This window comes from Epinephelus moara, chromosome 7 (assembly GCF_006386435.1).
Source record: "Epinephelus moara isolate mb chromosome 7, YSFRI_EMoa_1.0, whole genome shotgun sequence".
Classification (NCBI taxonomy): Eukaryota; Metazoa; Chordata; class Actinopteri; order Perciformes; family Serranidae; genus Epinephelus; species Epinephelus moara.
In genome coordinates, this window is record NC_065512.1 from 5,737,108 (window position 1) to 5,759,116 (window position 22,009).

The 22,009-nt window shown below is 44.4% G+C and overlaps 1 protein-coding gene across 1 annotated transcript in view; it reads right to left on the reverse strand.

Annotated features, from left to right (window-relative positions):
* LOC126393454 (5-hydroxytryptamine receptor 2A-like) overlaps nucleotides 1-18,117 on the reverse strand; it is a 76,196-nt gene extending 58,079 nt beyond the window's left edge. The window contains exon 1 of the mRNA XM_050049642.1: nucleotides 17,649-18,117. Within this exon, the coding sequence (XP_049905599.1) occupies nucleotides 17,649-18,117 (469 nt within the window). The remainder of the gene's footprint in view (nucleotides 1-17,648) is intronic.
* Nucleotides 18,118-22,009: the final 3,892 nt, after the last annotated feature.

Below are 22,009 nucleotides of genomic sequence, written 5' to 3' on the forward strand. Positions count from 1 at the left end.
CAATACGCGCTAGAGCTCATGGGAAATGTAGGCTTCATTCTGGCAAAACACTACCGCTTTTGTCCACAGGGTCGCCAAAATCAACTCAAAATGAAAGTTCCTTGTAGGGGCTTTAAGAATTAAACTGTGGTGGTTATTTTATATTTTTATTGGTTCGTCAAAAATATCTTCCTGGTTAAGACACATCTTCCGGTGAAGCATTAAAAAAGCCAAAAGAAAAAAAGCAATTGTAACATTATCTATAAATCCACAGGTTAATGTATGTAACATATGAACACTGTCCCCTCTGATAAAAGGTTGATCTCCTCGTCTCCAAAGCTTTCTCAGAGTGACCTTCTAACCTACATATATAATTCTGTTTTTATCAAACCTAAACCATTAAGTGCCTGGCTCTGGGACTTCATCTATATCATTGAGCCACACTGAGCAAATCTGCTTTTCTTTTTCCGCTATTTAAATGGATTATATAATGTGTAAGCTATTGTATTTGCTACAAAGCAACTTTAAAGCCTCTTCTCATCTCTCTGTCTCCTCTGTCTCCGGTGTTCATCTGCTGTTACCCTCCCCTCTCTTAATTTTGCATTTCCCCTCCACATCTTGACCTTTTGGCCTGCTGTCTCACATCTGGCCAGCAGAGCCTGATAATGGCTCTGCCCTTTTGTTTGCATCTGTTTCATTTTGTTCCGTCTGGTCATGCGAGAGAGGAGAAGGCCGCCTGCCTGACCGCCCGCTTTGTGCTCCGCTCTGCAGCACAGGGACACACAAAAAGAAAAATCTCCTCAATCTCATGCAGTTGAGCACAAATGGATGAGCACAACACCGGCTATTTTCTACTCAGGGCTCTCTATCTCACTTTGCGCCCGGATCCCTTCCTCATCCTTTCTTCTATCAAGTGAGGAATTAGAGGTTATTGTTGCTCAGGGCGACGGCCTCATCGAACCAGCATCTGAGGACGTTTCCTCTGTTGTATAAGACTTATAACCCCCGCCCTACTTCTCAGAGTAAAATGTGAGCTCAGATTATTAAAGCCTAAGCTGTGTCCAGAGCCTGTCACAAGGCTTTAACTCCACTGGAAACAGACTCCAGAGCAACATAAAGCAAAAACTTCTCACCCATGTTTCATCTATTTAACCTTTTCTGCTTCTACGACGTCATATGGTTCACCTGCTCAATGATCATGTCATGTAATCACTTTATCTCTAACCGCCATGCTGGCAGGAGGTCTGATGAGGACGATGTCAGTGTGTGTATGCTGCAGCGCCCTCAGTGTGTCTCGCTAACTATCACTGCACAGACAGTACTTCTTTCACAGCACTCACTGACCGGAATAAGAAAGTAACTTCTCTGTTGCACCTGTAACCACACCCAAAAGTGATGTCACGATTTACCAAGATTCCTCCATACATACGTTTTCATCCAGTTATCTGGGGCCTGTTGGGGCAGCAGGCTAAACAAAGTGCTCCACGCTTTCCAGCTCCTCCTGGGGGATCCCAAGGCGTTCCCAGGCCAGATGAGATATGTAATCCCTCCAGTGTGTTCTGGGTCTGCACCAGGGCAGGAACACCTGTAACGGGAGGCACCTAGGAGGATCCTGATCAGATGTCGAACCACCTCAACTGACCCCTTTCTATACATGAAGGAGCAGCAACTCTACTCTGAGCTCCCTTTGGATGTCTGAGCTCCTCCTCAAACTCATTTCAGCTGCTTGTACCCACAATTTCATAATTTAGGTCACTACCCAAAGCTCATGGACCAGTAAATTTACCTTCCAGCTCTGCTCCCTCTTCACCACAGATCCACATCACTGATTACACCACATCAGGCCGCCTGTCCATCTCACGCTCCATTTTACCCTCACTCGTGAAAAAGACCCCGAGTGAACTCCTTCGCTTGGAGCAGCAACTCTCTCCCAACATAGAGCGGGCAATCCATCATTTTCCAGCAGAGAACCATGGCCTCAGACTTGGAGGGGCTGACTCTCATCCTGACCGCTTCACACTCAGCTGCAAACAGCCCCAGTGCATGCTGGAGGTCACGGTGTGATACAGCGAACAGAGCTACATCATCTGCAAACAGATTGGCATTCAGTAAGATCTGAGTAGAAGATAAAACTGTGTTCAAAACATTTCAGCCTTCATTCATTTTTACTTCAATTATTCATTTTCTGTAACCGCTTATCCTGTTGGGGGTCACAGGGGGGTGGAGCCTATCCCAGCTGACACTGGGTGAGAGGCAGGGTTCACCCTGGACAGGTCACCAGACTATCACAGGGCTGACACATAGAGACAGACAACCATTCACACTCACATTCACACCTACGGACAATTTAGAGTCACCAATTAACCTGCATGTCTTTGGACTGTGGGAGGAAGCTGGAGCACCTGGAGGAAACCCACGCTGACATGAGGAGAACATGCAAACTCCGCACAGAAGGGCTCCCCCACCCTCTTGCTGTGTGCCATTAAAACCTTCATGAAGCAGATTTATTGCAGGACTGATTAGTTTTAGCTAGGTGTACCTAACAAACTGGCAACTGAGTGTATTTCCTGGATGTGGTGTACTCACTTAATAAACTTTCTTACGCTAACAGATGGTGTGGCTTTATGTGGGATTTTAAGGTATTCTTTCAGAAAATAAAATGTTATTTTAATTATGTTGTTGTTGGTTTGGAGCTGTGTCAGATTGGGAGCTTTACTGTCTCCTTAGCAACCTCAGACGACATGGGCCACTCTGCCCCTGGTAATCAATATATCAATCAATCAGTATATTATAACAATCCTAGAAGTAATTTTTAAAAAAGAACGAGAAAATCCAAAATCCAAAGGTGACGTCACAGCGTTTGACTGACAGGTGATCTGCAGAGTAAATAGACCAGAGATAAAAAGACTTCCAGTGTTTGTCCTCATATGAGATTATTTGTTCCTGAATAATTTTGCAGGATTTAAAGGCAGCACTTGCTTGAAAACTGCAGGGATTTAGCACGAATCACAGAAAAGAAACTGAACCTAATCTTTTCAGTAAATCTCATCCCGCACAGCTGCCCGTCCACAGAAAGAAGACAAAACCCGAGAGCTTTGAAACACGAGTGTTTGTCTTCTGTCTGTCATACGGCCCGAGGGGAGAGCCAACAACCAGGCAGGAGTGATGGATAGATGGCGGGGTTAAAGTCTTCAAAGTAAAAAAGAGGAGAGACATTAACCGGCTGACAGACATCAGAAGCTCAGAGACAGGGACGACAGAGAAAATCAAGTTATGTGTGAGCCTCTAAAGAGCAGAGGTGGGACTGAAGCGGGGACAGAGATCGTAGCTGGCAGACTGGGAGACTCGGCAGGTTTCCACCGAGCTCAGACTGGAATACTGTGTTCCTGCAGGTCCTCTGTTTCTCTGCTGTTGCCTCTAGTGACCAAAGGACCAAAGGCTGAGAGGCTTTACAGCGAGAGGCACTGATTACTGAGCAACTGCATCACAAAAGCTCTCTCCTGAGTGCAAAGAGACGGGGGGTTGGGAGAATTTACTTTATGCTAAAAGCAAACTGTGTAAGAGCTCCACACACAGATACAGTAGGTCCAGCTCACTTCAACTGCTCAAGGTGTTTGTGTTCTGCTTAATGAACCAGGCTGGAGATGTGACATATAAAAAGACCTTTAACTGAAGGTCACTAAAGAACAAGTTAAATCTGTTCATTTCTCAGCTTCAGCATCAATCTGATGGCAAAATGGGATTTAAGAATTAAGACTAAGAATAATTAATATGTTAATCTTTTTAAAGGATTAGGAATAACCTGATCAACACGACTAGATTACTGCTGGAGGAATCAAATTACTGTAAAACATTTCATGGCAAATCGCCCAATAGTTGCTGAGATATTTCAGTCAGAAACAAACCGGCGGACTGATCGAGCGGCGATGCCAACAGCAGAGTCTCCAGAGCTTCCTCAGAGTTGTAACTCCTGCCGAGGAGACAGATCTGTCGTCTGGTGAAACATGGCGTGACTCCAGTGCTGGAGATGCTGAAAAATACCAGTGAAAGCCCCCTGAGGCTAGAGTGTGATTTGTGATACTGGGCTACAAAAATAAAGTGGACAGTCATGTGACATGTCTGTGGTCAGAGTCAGTGATGTACTGTACATACATGTTTTTAATCTGATAGGACAGGGGACAAAATCTACAGTCTTTGTTCTGTGCAAAAATATATACCAAAGTTGATCTGAAGTTATTATGAGGATATGGATATGGGTGACACAAAGGGAATATTTAAGACAGACTTGAAAAATAGTGAACCTGTCCTTTAAGGCACATGTTCTCAACTGTTTTGTTATGGGTTTCTTTTGGCCAAAGACCCTTACAAGGTAGAGACTACACCAGGGACACCCTTGCAACTGGCATCAATTCAGTGAGCTGCATGTCACACTGTACTTAAACTAAATCTATTAAAGACAAATCAAGAGACAAGTGTAATCAGAACACACACACACACACAGTACGCTTCACTCTTAAGTGCAACACACACTGCCGCCGGTATGGCGCGGTGGCCCGGCTGTACCTACACTAGTTGCCAACAGTTGCCAACTGCTAGTAACGGAAGAAGAAGAGGAAAAACTTTGAGGCAACAACAACTTGGATTTGATGGGTTAGTGAGTTTTTTTTCAAAATCGTCTTATTAAAAATTTGAAAAACTCAATAACGTTAAGCATCCAGATACCCCTTTGAAAGCTGCAAATGAAACTACGGCAGCCGAGACGTATATAAAAGGCTTTTCTCGCAGTGTCGGCCACGCTGGAAATAGAGCAGTGGGCTGAAGCAGAGCGGCGCGGCGGCCGGCACCAGTGTGGGTTTGTTCATAGAATATAATGGAGGCGGGCGTTGTGACGCGTGGCGGCGGTGTGTGTTGCACTTTAGTGCACACATACTGTCGGCTGAATAACACATTCTCATTATTTTTAATATCTTAGAATTCGTTAGATTAGATTATGATCCCGTAACCCATTAAATCTAAAAGTCAAAATATCATTTGTTAAACTGCAAAGCTTCTTTTTTTATATAAGTAAATAATTTTAAGGAGGGTTTGTCATGATAATTTAAGTAAATGCAGGGGTGCTCAAAGTTTTGATGACTGAGGGCCATTTTAAGAAGCCAGCATATGATTTAGCGCTACATAGGAAAAGTGCCGTTGTGAGGTGTCCACTGAGGTCAACACAGTCTCACTCCAACCTCGTAACATATCAATGTTTGGTCATGGACTTTCCATGCGGAGATCCTGGGTGCGTTGGTTGTTACATGCACTGCCTTTTACAAAATACACTTCTGGTTTCACAGTAAATGTACGGTTTGCATACAGTCTCTTTCAAAACAAATGCCCACACATGTCGGTACAACACCGCAAATGGACGTGTTTTCTTTTATCAACTAACGCATGGGATTAGCCAACACACAAACGTGGTTGGGTTGAGGAAAAAGAACAGGGCTTGGCTTTACAATCTTACAGAAAAGGAACAGTGGCCTGCCAGTTGAAAGTCCCACTCAGACTTCTGCCCCCTTATCTCATGATGTCGTTACGCACATTTACCCCTGACGCCACTGGGCAGCGTTAAACAATAAGGGTGACTGGCTGCGTATCGTGCTGACATGAAAGGACGGCTTTTTTCGTCAGTGTCTGACGCCGGAAGTCACTGCTCAAGCTCTAGTATTTGATGACTGTGGAGTGAGAACAGGTTGTTGTAATTGCTAACTTTAGCTAACAACAGATGACAGATCATCATCCCTATGACACCCGTTAGGTGTAGTTAGCATGAGACCAGTCAATGAATCCTCATACAGTGGCTCGTATGATATCCTATGAATCAGCGCCCCATGAATGACGATACATCCTTAACGTCCGTTTTGTGACCTATCCACCACCCCAACCTGCGTCCTTACAAGCCCCCTCCCTTCTTTATACTTTACTTTCTTCAGCGCATTGGTCAGCCTTCACAAATATATGGAATAAACACAAATTACTGGCTCGTGATCACATATGATATGTATGAATTTTGGTGGATGACTTTTCGTAGGAAAATGTACAAACACTACATGAGATCAGTCTGAACCAGTGACTTAGTTGTCATTCTTAACACCGTGTCCATAATGGATGTGATGCAAACGAGTGTCAGCGACTATCAATTTGATGCTTTGTCCTAACTGGCTGCCTGTTTCTATTTTATTCCTGTTGCTTGTGTTTAACATGCTGCAATAGACGAGGAACAACTGATTCAAAAGGTTGAAATGGGGAGTATAAGATACAACATTTCACTACAAAACCTAAATAAGGTGACAGTTGGTTGGAGGGAGATCACCAGGGCGCTGACAGTTTCTCTAAATATTGTTGTGTGGGATGCTCTGCAGGGCTAGCTTGATTAACAAAGAGAAGTTGCTGGTATGACACAGTATGGAAGCTACAACAATGATAGATTGGCATACCATAATATTGCACCCCTGAAAGAGATCATTTTCATGACCTAACAGAGTTCTATATTTAATGGATTCAGTGTGGACAGAGAGCGTCAGATGTGATGCAATGCAGCTTGATAGTCTGATGCCCGCTTGCTGTTAAGAGACGGTGTAACCTGACAGACGATTGTTAGAGTTCTGCAGTCTGACACAATAGGGGAGAAGTGTTTTAAATGTGAGCTGTGAAAGTACTGAAATGGATTAAAAAATTATGCGCACGTTTCATGTCATGTTCAGGGGCTGCACACAATGCTTCTGAGGGCTGCCATTGGCCCTCAAACTTTTCACAGACCACACTTTAAAATACAAAGTCTTTTAAGATACCGAGTCCTCCAAGTCTTCTTCTCTCCCTCTGTTGTAGGGGTGTAAAATCTTTCTAAATCTTTGAATTTGCAGTGCACAGGTTGCTGTTGGTGACAGTGTTTATCATGAATCAGTCTGTACAGAGCAAAATGAAATAAAAGTGATTTTAAACCAACATATTAAGGTTTCGGAGGAGTTATATTTGAGCTGACCTTCAACACAATGAATAAGGAACAAATCCAGCACCATGTCTATTTGTGAGTTCCCTGTTTACAATTCAAGTTTGCCAATTAGCTAAAGTTTCTCTCTGAAGGCTTCTGCCAGTTCTAGACTTTTCACACTGCAGCAAATTAAACTTGACTGAGTGAGATTATTTCTGCCTCCAAAGCAGCTCAGCCGCTGACAAATGTTAACAAATGTGACGAACTGCTGCTGCTGCAGCTGACCTGAGTCTCAGTCTGACAAACTGAAATGAACAATTGGATTTCAAATTGCAGTCGATCTCTCTGGGAAAAGATAGATTTGTCCAATTTCTTTTCAAAATATGCAGGAAGCATCTTTTAAAAGGAGCCAATCACAATCCTTTCCTCTGTTTGAGATGCCAGATATTTAAAAACAGAAGCCCTCAGCTTTACTTCTCCAATTATCATGGGTGCAACTTGTAGTCAAGTGAAACCCTAAGTTATTCAAGCTCTTTACACCAGTGAGCGGAGTGTCAGGAGGATTGTGTACGGTGAGAACGCGCATCAGTCTGTCGAGTTTATTTTGACAGCCCGTCCCCGGGGAACGCACGACAAAAACAAGGCGACGACGGGGAGAAACAAACCAGAACCACACAGCAGGAACGCTATTCGCCTTCTGTATGTTCATATACAACAGACAGGATTCCAGCTCTTTGTCCACAGTGTCCACACAGCCACAGTGCTCGGGCTAATCCCTAATTTCCCAGGACACTCCAAATGCTTGTTTTAGAACTGGATCTCTAAATCATCGCTGGGAAACCTGCCAAAGTGGCCAGACAAAACAAACACATCAGCCAAAGTGTATCAGCATTTGGCTGCAAAGCTGATTAGTATTTGACATGCTCAATAAGCCCCGTCGTATCAGATGTGACTGGACTCCCTCACTGGGTTAAATAACAGAGAGTAATCCCGAAGACGACAACAACACAAACCCTCATAATGTGTCCCAGAGTGAGATTTATACAGAGATGACACATTTTGGGAGGATAGAAGGTTTCTGGGGCCGCTGTTTGACAAGAGGAATCTTTTAAATTATGGATAGTTTTTAATTAGACGCTGGTAAGAAACAAGAATAAAGGGCCATTCCAACACTTCCTAATCCCAAGTTGTCACCGCTTTGTCAGCGGATTTCACCTCTACATATTACACACTAGGTATCCTCTTGTGCCTGCTGTTGTTGTTCCAGGATGCAGCAACCAATGCCAGGACGTCAACAATAGCATGTTGTTAGGTTTAGAAAATAATTGTTTAGCTCTACATTCATACAGGAAGCAAACACCGGGCTCCTGGGTGAAAGTCCAAGGTTTGTTGGATCCATTCACCGCCACTCCAACCAGCCCAATAGAGACTCTGGAACCATGTTGGTTCAGAAGATTAGCATGTTAAGATATGCTGCTGATGCTGATGGGACTGTCTTTGGTTTATGACCAAATACTGGGGCGGCAGTAGCGAGGTTCATCCCAATTGACACAAGCCAAAGTTGCCTACGGGTTACATCTGTAACAGGAAACCGATGGAATTGGGAGCCGGCGAAGTTTTTATTCCCACAGCTGGGGAAATCACAAGTTTGCACTATTTTGGTATTCCTCTGTTTACCTACAGCAGCTGACGAGGGTGTGTCGTGAGCCTGAGCCGGTGTTCACGCTGTAGTAGTAGTTATAGGGCTAGTACATCTTCTTCCTCACTAATAATAGCCTACTGGTTCTCTGTTGGAAACAGCCGATGAAGTTTTCGTTAGCTGTTGCTATCCTGTGCACCTGCACGGCGTGGTGATGAACTGTCTTATTGATTTCTGTTGGCGTGCTGTCTTGCGGGCCTGCACGGCGGAGTGATACTGGCCAGAAAATAGTTCCAATTAATAGCAAAGTCTGACGTAATGTGGGGATGTTTTAAAACAATTGAAGTAGTCTAACAAAACACATGCATACTTTTTTGTAGCTTAAAACCTTTTGGTTACGTGTCCCCCGTACATCTTCAGAACTACTTTTTCTCCGGTAAGCTACGGGCGATTTCTCAGAGCAGGAGGCTCGTTGAGAGTAGTGACACCGTCACATCAGAGCTACAGATGGTCAGCGTTTCACACAACTTCATGTCCAAAAACCCGAACTATCCCTTTAATATATTTCACTAAATAACTAAAAAGTCTACCTCATGGTGTCACTAGAGGTCAGTTAGAGTCATCATCTGGGAATCATCATTATCCGTGTTGGATGCATTTAAAGTTTGACATGTTCGGGGCGCTAAGAAAAGTCACACGTTATTAGGATATAACGTCTAAGAATTGTAAATGTCCCAATCTATAAAATAGATCTTGACATATTTCAATGGACATGAATGAGTGTCCATCCATCCATTTTATGGCCAATCCATCAGATGGTTGTTGAGATATTTCAGCTTCGAACCAAAACACTGAACCAAAATTTCCACCTCTAAACGGAACATTTTGTCCTTGGACTCTTGTGAAAAATGTGATTACAGGTAACAACAGTTTCCAAAGGGCTCAATGTCAATTTCCACTGCTCCTGTTGGCGGACGCAAAACACAATGTCTTCCATCTGGCAAGGCACTTATCCTCTGTTTCACTCAGTAGCTATTCTCTTTATAAGTCCACCGGGCTGGACATGCCTCATGTTGTTTCTATGACACTATGGGGAGCAGGATTTAAAGTGCAGTGCTCTAAGTAAGTATTTAAAAGACTGAACTGTTATCGTTCAATAAAACATACTGAGTTCTAGCATTTGTCATTTCCATGTGAAAATGTTCTGAGGTGAACCTCGTAAAGGAAGTAATTTTGCATTTTATTTTCAGTGAGCTCTTATGGACTGGTTGTACGTGGGGTGGAAATGCAGCTTTAGCAGATAGTTGCTGTCAACATGAGATAATTCTCTGTCTAAATGTAAAATGAAGCACACACTGAATGCATCATTGGCATTAGTAGTCACAGTGGTGGAGCTGGCAGTTGCTGATCGAGGGAACAAATTTGATCAAATCAATATTTTCCTGGAGAGTTGATGTACATGAATGTTTTTAGAATCCAGACAGCGGTTTTAACATGCAGCGTACATCCCTGTTGTGTGTTGAACTTTAGAGGAAATAAATTCATCTCATTTAATTCCTCCATGGACATTTTTGGTTGATTTACAGCTGGTTAGAAAATATCTGGTTCTTCAACACATAAAAGTCAAAGGTACACGCCTGGGGAGAAGTTAACTTTGGCTCCCAAGAAACATGCAATTACAGAGTGTGTGTGCCACTTAGGTGAGCAGAAGCTAAATATTATGCTGCTCAGAAAACTTATTCTAAAATCTAAAGTTTAAATGAGTGACACCTACAGGGCCATGAAGACATTCAGGAGAGTCCAAAGTTTCTAAAGCCTCTTTTAAATAGATCATGACAAAAGGCACTGCTAGTGACTTTTAACTGTTCACACATGCACTACGTGCAGAAACATTATCGTCTTGTGCCTTTACCAGTCCAGTTGCTGAAAGAAAAAGTTGGCAAACCACAAGCACGTAACATTTGCACATTTCATATGTATCGTATCAATGTTTCTAAAGTGACGTAGTCAGCTCATCCACACGCCTTCGTGGAAAGCATAAGACAGAGAGAGCACACTTCTCTGCCCTTCCTTGTGCAAATGAGGAAAGCCTGAGGCAAAGAGAGCAAACCTCCCTGCCCTTCCATGCACCTACATGGAAAGCATAAGACAGAGAGAGCACACTTCTCTGCCCTTCCTCGTGCAAATGAGGCAAAGAGAGCAAACCTCCCTGCCCTTCCATGCACCTACATGGAAAGCATAAGACAGAGAGAGCACACTTCTCTGCCCTTCCTCGTGAAAATAAGGAAAGCCTGAGGCAAAGAGAGCAAACCTCCCTGCCCTTCCATGCACATACATTGAGAGCCTAAGTCAGGGAGAGCAGCAGCAAAGACCCCCCGGGAACAGAACAGAGCAGCATCAGTGACAAACAGAAATGACATTGATAAGTCAGACACAACAAGAAAAGGAGGAGCTGGGGTGGAGGCAGGTTGCAGAGTGGTTTGCAGAGGAAGCAGCAACAGTAGGCAGGCCAGAGCAGTTTAAATAGGGCGCCCTGAATGAGATTTACCAATTGGTTGCATAGAAAGGAATCATGTGATCCATCAATCAGCTGACCCATCAGTTGTTCAGTGTAGCTGGGATGTGATCTTGTCCTGCCTAAAGTAACGTTATACTCATTCATGTTGTTGGTGGTCAACTTCATGATATTTTGTTCATTTAAACAATTAATATTCCTGTTATTACTATTTGACTGGTCATCACTTACTTGAATTCGCTGTCAGCCGTCATTGTGACTTCTGACAGCTTGTCATCTGTTTGCGGCTCAGTTGATGTGATGAGTCTTCCACTGTGCAGAGGACTGTGGGTGGGAATAGCCTGAAAAGCATGCTGGCTTTCTATACTGCAAAATACGACCGGATTTAGTAGAACATACTGCATTTGACATACTATGTATTGGCACATACTAAATCTTTTTCTGGCATGCTATATAGCATGGTAGAGAGAGACACCTTGGGAGTCGTAGTTGGCTTCACTCTTTCGGCCTTTGTAATCATGGTTTTTATGATATGATGCAAACATGCAACAGCACTGGACGGCACTTCTTAGCCAAATTATCATTATTTTATTTAGTTAAAAATTTTGCCAATCATAAAATCACATTTTCGGAGTATGGACAGAGAGCTGCAATGTCATGTTCCAATTTTTCAGACTGCAGAAAGTGTGCCAGAGGTTGTCTGGTGGATGCCAGTGAAACAGATGGCTAAACAGTAATTTTCCAGTTCCTGCTGCTAGTGGGCGCTAAGCCTTTAATGATGCATCGACTGAATTTGCAGCTGCTTTTACTTAATTTATCTTATTCATATTATATTGTCACGTATCATTTCAGTTTGTCTAATATATTATGTCATCCCTGAAATGATCACCTGTGACATCACGTTTTATTTCATGCATGAGCACCCATGACCTCATTAATAATCTAATTTCCACAGCCATGACATCAACCACAAACCAATCTATGACCTCATTAATATCCACTCACAGTCCCATCTCTGGTTTCCCCCTATAATCTTCTTTTTGACACCAATAATAACCTCTCTGGTGGCCGCCATCTCACTGTGATATTATCGTCGTGACCTCTCACCCTGACACAATGCAGTGTTTGCTTCCTCAGTCAGTAAATGAATGTGAAATGCTGCGGCCGTGAAGCAAAACGAGAGAATAACTGCAGCGTGTGTGTGTGTGTGTGTGTGTGTGTGTGTGTGTGTTTGTGTTTGGCGTCGGCGTGGCTAATGACTTCTTTTGTCTTCTCATTAAAGAGCGGGGAAGGCGAGTAATAAGCACTGGAGGTCGTTCTTTTGGAAGCGCTCTTCCTTCTGACTAATTTGCCGCCGCTCGTTCTCATGCAAATGAATTTGCTACTTAGGGCTTAAAGCTCCTTATGTGAGCAGCGGCTCGTGACATTTCCAGAGACACAGAGAGGAAGCTCAGGGAGGCAGAGGAGCAGGGATCAGATGGGCATGGGCGACAGTAAAGGACGGAGGAAGGTGTGCGTGTGTTTGAGAGAGGTTATTGGTGTGTGTGTGTGTGTGTGTGTGTGTGTGTGTGTGTGTGTATGTGAGACAGAGAGATAAACAGAGACAATGAGGGCGAGCAGAGGAAACATTCAGCTTCCTGAAGCTGACCGCAAGAAGCATTAGTCAGCAGACACCTGAACAGCCAGGAGAGTTTTCAGATACAGAGAAGAGCTGCAGGTTCTTAAGTTATTGTTCCCAACTGTAAATTCACATTTTAAAGATTTATTAGCCACGGCATGGTTTAAGGGATGGCAATTTCATTCCGTCACTTTGGCCCAGACTGAAATATCTCAACAGCTATTGGATGACATTCATGAATCCTCCTGACTTTTCCTCCAGCGCTGATATGCAGGGTTCAGAGTGAAATATCTTGCCAACTGTTTCCTGGATTGCCACCGAATTTGCTGCAGAGATGCAATTTGATAAAAAGTTGGAATGTCTATTTGCACTCTGTGAGAATGGTTGTAGAGTAGGGCTGCGCGATATGGCTTAAAAATAATACTGCAATATTTTTAGGTATCACAATACACAAATATATAGTGACTACTGAAATTCAAAATTATAAATGTTCTACAATTACAATAAAGTTGAATAAAGCTCATCATGGGCCAGAAGTGTTGCTGTGCTGTAATGGATTTTAGCAGTTAACACAAAGATTAACTGTTGCCACTGCATCCTAAAACGTGAAGACTGATTTACTGTAAGCTGGAAACACCCTCACAGCCCTCAAGTTCATATAATAATAGTGGTGCTCCATGGTTCCAAAATACGACTAATTAATCACTGTCTGGAGCCCTGCAGATACAAAAACATACTTCACCTGCTCACACTGTTGTTAAACTTATTAAAGTGTTCCCGCTGCACTTTTAGAGGTGTTGATTTATTTCCTATGAGCTGGAAACAAACTAACAGCCCTTCACTTCATATAGCTGCAGCTGTGCTCCATAGTCAGAAAATGAGACTAAACAGAAAAGTCCTGGAGCCTTGCAGATGAGAAACACGTCTCACCTGCAATCTCTTTGAAGAAAGTGCTCTGACCTGGTGGAGGAGTGTGTGTGACGTATCTTAATTGTTAGTCTTTCTTCATGTGTGTCTGTCTGTGAGAGTGAGAGAACCAAAACTCTGAAGCGAATCTCATCGGCTTAAAAAAATGACGACGGGTCAATTGAGGTGGTTCAACACCGGGTACATCCAACTGGTAGGAGGCCGCGGGCAGACCCAGAATATGCTGAAGGGATTATATATCTCATCTGGCCTGGGAACGCCTTGGGATCCTCCAGGAGGAGCTGGAAAGCGTTGCTGGGGAGAGGGACATTGGGAGTACTTTGCTCAGCCTGCTGCCCCCGTGACCCGGCGCCAGATAAGTGGTTGGATGGAGGACTTATAAAGCTGCTGAATGCACACTGTGTATGTAAACTTCCTCCCACTGTACAGAAATGAAGCCAAAATATCCCAGATGCAGCTGGTGCCATCCTGCGCTGCTGACATCATTAGGAGCCAGAGTCTGCGCAGTATCAAGAGGTGGAGGATGCAGCGAAAGCAGCAACAGTGCTCTTCAAAATAGATTCAGGAGGGAGCTTGTTTTGGTGGGAAATTTGCACGTGTGGCAGCGAGCCCTGACATTTACATGCTTGAATTCTGGCAGAAGAAAATGCCACAGATACTGTAGTGTTTTGTGAGAGTAGTTTCATGTAGCAACGTCAATCTCTGAAATATGTTGCAGATGACAGGCTGATACCCACAGTCTGTATCCTGCGAGCCAGACTAACTTGTCCTCTCTGGCAACAACAGACACCAGTTTATTATTCTAAGGTCTAAAGGTAAAAGCTGCCTCAGTTTATCACTCCTCCAATTTAAAAAGTGCAGTTTAACCCTCAGGTAAATACTGGACTTTGTTCCTCATAAATCAAATAAATTATAGAGGATTTTAAAACTTCATCCTGCCGGCCAATTTTAAACTTTCATCTTATAATCAATTTAGTGACATCTGTGATTGTCTGTGGTGCTGTTTCTGCTTTGTTATGTGCCTGTGTCCTTCTCTCTGCTGCACTCAGTCTGTTTCTCAGGAGAGGTCATCATCTCATCTCAGTGAGATTAAATAAAGGTTATATATATATTGTGCTTTGTATTTCTTATGCAAAGGCAGAGTGCAGAAAATGTTAACACCCATATGGACGACTGCCCTGAGGCAACAAAGCAAACATCTGGTTGCTGAGAGGGGGGTCCTGCATTATTAAAGCAGCTACTAGGAGTTTTTAATGGTTATGAAACAGTCTCAGTTTAATACTGATGCCTCTGTATGACCCACATAAGCAAACAAGACCATCAGTGAGAAGATTAACTGTTTATATACACTGCTTAAAATTAAAGGAACAGTAAAACACCAAGTCAGTTAAACGTCAGCGATATCAATGTGTCCATTTAGGAAGCACAAGTGATTGTGAATCAGTTTCAGCTGCTTTGGTGCAAATCAAAGTGACAACAGGTGCAATGGAGAGGCAAAAGCAAGACAACCCCCAAAAAGGGAATGGTTTTACATGTGGTGTCCACAGACAGTTGCTCTCTCCTTATCCTTCCTGACTGATTCTTCTCTAGTCTGGTCTCCTGCTAGTGTCCTTGTCACTACTGGTAGCATGAGGCCGTACCTGCAGCCCAATCAGGTCGCACAGGTAGTCCAGCTCCTCCAGGGTGGCACATCCATACATGAAGGTTTGCTGTGTCTCCCAGCACAGTCTCAAGAGCATGGAGGAGACAGGGCCGTAGAAGGGCATCAACCCAGCAGCAGGACCGGTATCTGCTCCTTTGTGTGAGGAGGAACAGGAGGAGCACTGCCAGAGCCCTACAACATGACCTCCAGCAGGCTACTGGTGTGCATGTTTCTGACACACTGTCAGAAACAGACTCCATGAGGGAGGCATGAGGGCCCCACGTCCTCTAGTGGGACCTGTGCTCACAGCCCAGCACCGTGCAGCTCCATCATTCACTAGAGAACCATCAGCTGACTTGAGTCGAGCTGAGACAGGCCAGTTCTAAAACAGTTTCATCTTGCAAAATCATTGGTCTGAATTGGACTCAGGAATTTACTTATTTGAGTCTGATTCATCAGTTCTTCTTTGACTGATTATCAAATCATGTTTTTTTTGGTTCATTGGTCTATATTGTCATCTAAGACATTAGTTTCCAATTGTTTTCCACACCAGACAAAAAAGCTGAAACAATTTGTCCGAGCCCTGCTTGTTGTGTGTTGCAGGAGCGTGTGTGTGTGTGTGTGTGTGTGTGTGTGTGTGTGTGTGGCAGGGGTGCTGTCCACAGTACTGAAAGGGGACAGAAGAGGTTGAGACACTGACAGACACATCACTTAGTTCGGGTTCTGCTCGCTTTACATGGCTGTAGAAAGAACTTTCAATCCTGTCTTAGAATGAGAAAGCAAAAGAGAAACTTAAGCAGCACACAGCTGTTTCTACACGCCTCCCCCTGTTTATTTTGACAGACGTTTATAAGTACAAAAAATACTTTGAACTCTGCAAGCAGCCATTTCTAATGTGAGTGCTCAGATGCCTAATACATTTATAGGTGACATATCATGAATTATTGGGAGAAACCAAGCAATTCTATGTAACATCAGACAGCAAGCACCCCTATTTAGCCCAAGTGGAATGAGCCTTTGTTGCATAACCACATCTTCCTGCAACTGCGACAATTCGGCTGTGAGATTGGCAGTCGAATCAGGCGCCTTAGATTGAAGTGTACAGCAGTAGACTATTTGGGTCAGCTAAATGGGAAACACCACTGCTGTCGTCCGTTGGGGTGTGGGGAGGCGCCACAGTCAACAAAAAGTCAAAGCTCCTTATAGCTGCTTTAACTGTCTTGTCCAGGGCTCTGATGTCAAAATCTAAACTCTAGACTTGAGTGTTATTCTTCATTGACCTTGAGAGAAGCAAATATTAGTGACAAATATTCGTAACACAAGGTCCACCTATAGCTTTCGTCATATATGAGCACCTGCTGTTAGAGGGTGGCAGCTGAACCAAACCCCAGAGTTTAAATCATTTTGCCAGACTTCATTATTGTGCTCACATAGGAGCATAATAAACACAGGGGTAGGAGGCCCCGGGGCAGACCCAGAACACGCTGGAGGGACTACATATCTCATCTGGCCTGGGAACGCCTTGGGGTCCCCCAGGAGGTGCTGGAAAGTGTTGCTGAGGAGAGGGACGTCTGGGGTGCTTTGCTCAGCCTGCTGCCTCTCGAATGGGCCACGGATAAGCGGAGGAAAATGGATGGATGTGCTCACACGGTGCATAATCAAATCCAATCAGCACAAACGGGCACACTGAGTGTTACTCCAGCAGAGGAGGACTGGTTGGTCTCTGTGAGTCTGCTCTGTGCACTGTATGTAAAGGAAACTAGAAGGCGATAGGGTGCACGCTTCAAACAGGTTGATCTGGAGATCTTTCCCTGCCTTCATGCTTCTTTCATTTCATTTTTCCTCACAGATATTTTTTGCATGAAACTTTTACTGCATCCACACCGTCCTGTGGCCCCTTCACTCATCTCTGTACGTGCACTGGTTTTGCCACCGTCTTTGTGCACTGAAGCATCACTCTGAATAAACACATCACAGTCAACAACAACGCCGAACACCTCCATCACTGCTGCTCTCCATCTGCCCACAGAGTCATGAGGCATGAGCTCCGATACAACCGAGGTCACGTCGCCACAACTCAGACACCTGATCTGAACGGCAGACGTGAGAGACACACAGGGAGCAGAGAGAGGGAATGTCAGATTTAATTTATTTTCTTCCTGCTGTCATTACCATTCGATTTGTCCCACTTGCTCCTGCAGAGAGAGTGAAGCATGAAGCCTGAAACATGCAGGTGCAGTTTGTGCAGTCAGATAACAATTCAAACACTTGGGGAGGGGGGAGCTGTGTGAACTCGAGTCAGCAACACACCAAATGTCAACTTAATAAAGCCCAATATCAGTGTCACTCAGAGCTTACCGTAGAGAATGGTCACCATGGAGACCGGCATGACCAGGATGCCCAGGAGCATGTCAGCGACTGCCAAGGACATCAAGAAATAGTTAGTGGCATTCTGCAGCTTCTTCTCCAGAGAGACCGCCAGGATCACCAGGATGTTGCCCATGACCGTGACGGCGATGACGATTAAGATCAGCAGCGCCGCCCAGTTCTTCTCCACCGCCATTTCTTGTTGAGGACACTGAGACCCGTAAATCCTGCCACCGTCCTCGCTGTAAACTCCAACGTTACGGTATGACCAGTTCCCTAACTGCGCGTCAACGCCATTACGGACCACGTCATTTCCCTGACACCCTGAGTTTGTCACGTTGTTGAGTCGCAGGGTGTTTTCCTCGAGTCCACGTGGAGACCAGGTGTTGGACTCCAGAGTGGTAATGGCTCTGACTGTGTTAGAGATCAACTCTGACACGTTCCCACCACGCAGGTTCATGGTGTCGGCTCGGTGACACCGTCACAGCCAGAGACAGAAACGCCTCAGGACCACCGCCTGGAAATTGGGTCAGAGTGGAGAAAGAAAGAGGAAAGTCTTGTCATCATTTACTCGCGCTCCGTTTCCTCTCCCCAGGTGAAAGCCATAAATATAACACCATTTATCACCCGAGTAATGAATTGTGTGTTTCAATATGTGCTGTCAGTTATTTGCTCCATCATCTCAGAGGGAACTCTCCGTCAGAGGATCAACGGATCGTCTCCACACGGAGAAACAAAAATAGCAGACTGCTGAATTCAGCACAACAGAAAGAGCAGCTGTTCATTTTCAAAGGACAATGCTGAATGGATAAAAATTAAATCTCCTGGTTAATATCGTGACTGTGCAGCCCCGTCCCACAGTCCTGCAAAAACAAACAGAAAGAAGTGTTCCAGTTGAGCTCGGCTCAGAATATTCCCAAAACCAAATGTTGGAGTTGGAGTGATTTTGACTCACATGTTTTCAGTCTCCTTCTCTTCTCATCTTCTGATTATAGAATCCATTTGAAGCCGGAGCGATGGGGGACACTGTTGCAGGTTTCTCATCCTTGAAGTCTGGCCTCGCCAAAGCTGCACTCATGATAAAAACATCACGCCCATCTGAAGTCTTGGATGTTACGAATCTGAATTTCATCTCCTCAAAGTGTCTGTTTCTTTTCAAACAAGATGAAGTCTGACCTTTAGGCTTTGATTTTCGGCAGCACTAATCTTTGCATTTTAAAACTTTTATCAGTTTTGCTGCAGATTTTAAGACATACTGAGCGTAAGGCTGGGTTTACTCTGCACTACATACCTGCACAGATGTATCACTGTGTGTGCGTGTTCATGAATGTGTGTGGAAATCCTCGTGTGTCCTTGCCGCCTTGTCTCAAGTCATCCCTGCACCTGTGAGAGTGCGTCGGCAGCTGACAGAGATTGATGATGAACATGATGATATTTGACGTGTGTGTGTGTGTGTGTGTGTGTGTGTTACCCAAAGACACCTCGCTAACTTTCTCCTCTCCTCTCTCCTCACACACACTCACACACTCAGTTTGGCGATAAGAAAGTCCTGACTCACAGCAAAAATATTCCTCTTTTCCCAAAAACAATGTCAGCCCCCCAGAGATCTTAAATATTCCTTTAATTTTTCCTCCTCCTGCTCGCACAAGCGCTCAGTGGAAAATGTCAGTCACTCCACAGATCCTGGCTCAGTATTCCTTCAGCTCCATAAATCTTCAGTTTCTGGGATATTTCCACACCTCTTTCCTGAAAGAAAACAGAAGAAGAAGAAGGGAAATGTTCCGCGTGTGGACCAGCAGCTCACAGAGGAGGCTCCATGTGGATTTCAGGTTTCCAGCGTGAGTGTGTAAGTTGTTGAGTCGTCCTCAGTGATAATCAGGAGCTGAATGATTTTCTGCTCTCACTCTCCTCACGCTGCTCCTCTCCGCAGCTCTCTCACTGTGCTCCCTCTCCGTCTCTGTACCCAGGGTCTCTCTCCCTCGTATCGTATTGGCTCTCTCTCTCTGTCTTAAGCGTCTCTCGTTCTCTCTCGCATTCATTGCATGCCTTTCTCTCTTTTGCTGAATCTGTAAGTCCTGTTCTTTCTGCTTTTTACTCACTCCTTAAGTCAGCTGAACCTCCGTGAGTTTCCCTCTGCCTCTACGGACAAGTTTCCATCCAAATGTGATTCAAGATTTTAACTGAATATCCTGAAAATTTACTGACACAAGGACGGATACAGGAAGTTCACCTCACTTCTGTCTAACAAACCTGTCAGCTGTGTAGTTCTGTCCCAACTAAACTACTAAACCTTGCATAGGGCAAATTTGAATCATTCTCCCACTTTACCTCACTGCATTACTAAAAAACAAACTTCAACAAATGTGCACCTGTTCTATGTCTATATTTTTTATACTATTTTAGTATTATTATTTTAGCACATTTAAAGTGTATAATGGTGTATTCTTCATACTGTATACTCTATAGATGGATATCGTATTCATACAGAATATTCATTCACTCATGTTCCGTAACTGCTTATCCTGTTGGGGGTTGTGGGGGGGCTGGAGCCTATCCCAGTTGACACTGAGTGAGAGGCAGGGTTCACCCTGGACAGGTCACCAGACTATCACAGGACTGACACACAAGTCGTGTTGTGTTGTCGAGTGGATCCGAGGTGCCCAATTTTCCGCCTCGTAGGGTAGACATATTGGCGGAACCTTTTTGGTTTAAACAGACCAAGGCGTCCTTCTGCAACAGTAGGGGCTGTTGATGACTTGTGGGAGGAGCTGTTGATGACGCTGCACGTGCGAGCCACTGGTGGTGGATAAACAGGAAACAGCAGACAGCAGGAATTAGCGAGCAGCTAGTAGCAAGAGGGAAACACAAACCTGACAGACACTGTAAAGATGAGCAACTGGGGAGACAAGGAATTGCGCGCCCTCCTTGTCCTCGCAAACGAAGAGGCCATTAACCGTCAGATGACGGGGACGGTGAAGAACGGGCCGACTTACGAGAGAATCGCCGAAGGACTGACCAGCCGCGGCTTCCCTCCCACGTCACTGTTTACGTCACACGCTGAGCTACACGTTTTGTTACTTGCTCACGCCCCCCATTGCCCCGAAAAAGGCACATTCTGTATAAACAAAAGTAGGTAGGCGCCATTTTGCTGCGCTCCCCGATTTTGTTTTTATACTGCCAATGCTGAAAAAAGACTGATTGGGCTTTCCTGCAAATTTGCACCATTCCTATCTAAACAGGGCTACTGTGACAGACAACCATTCACACTCACATTCACACCTACGGACAATCTAGAGCCACCAATTAACCTGCATGTCTGATTAGCTCCATTATCTCTTATCACTGTCGTCTTCAGTTTTCCATCCAAATATAGTTCAAATTTTCCACCCACTCCTGTCAGGGGGATTATTGTTCTGTTGCAGGACACACACTTACATAACATTACACTGTAAAAATGGACGTCATTAATGCATGGATGGACTTGCATTTACACAGCGCCCCTCTAGTCTTCTGACCACTCAAAGCACTTTCCACACCAGAGTCACATTCACACATTCATACACTGATGGCAGAGGCTATCATTTAAAGTGCCAACCTGCTCATCAGGTTCCAATCTAATCTTCACACATATATTCACATATCGATGGCACAACCTTCATGAGTAATTTGGAGGTTTGGCATTAAGCAGCTCAAGAGAAATTTCCCTCAGGAGTCGGTGGAAACCAAAAACAGAGCTAACAGAGGGAGAATATTGGACTGATATCAGTGGGGGATGTTCCCACAGGCAACACAGGCCGCTTCCTGAGCCACCACCATACCTTATTTTCATTTTTTTAACATAAAGGAAGATCTAAAGACCTGATGCTAACAGTCGGTCCGTCTGTCCTGGCAATGCAGTTCATCTTTATGTGTTTGTCAGTGAGGGATTTTTACAGTCAGAACATAACAGGACAGGTGTGTCAAACTGGTTTTAGTTTGATCCAGTTTGATCTCTAGTGGGATCTCTCAGATTTCGTTTGCTGGGTTTTCTGTTTGTACTCTTCCTTTGTAGATTCACTCCATATGTGTCATGTCTACTTTTATTTCCTGTCTTTGTGTCTTTTCCCGCCTTGTCAGCCCTGCCCTGATTAGTTTCACTCACCTGTTCTCACTCCCCCAGTTAGTGCCTTTCCTTTATTTACCCAGCTGCACACCTGCCCTGCGTTAGCCTCATTAGTCCGTCCCTGCTCCTGAGTTTCTCCCAGCCTATCAGCTCCCTGCTTCATGACTTTATTTCCCTCACCTGAGCTGCTCTGCCCTTTTCCTCCACCTGCACTTCATCCCCTCATCACACTAGTTTGTATTTAAGCCCT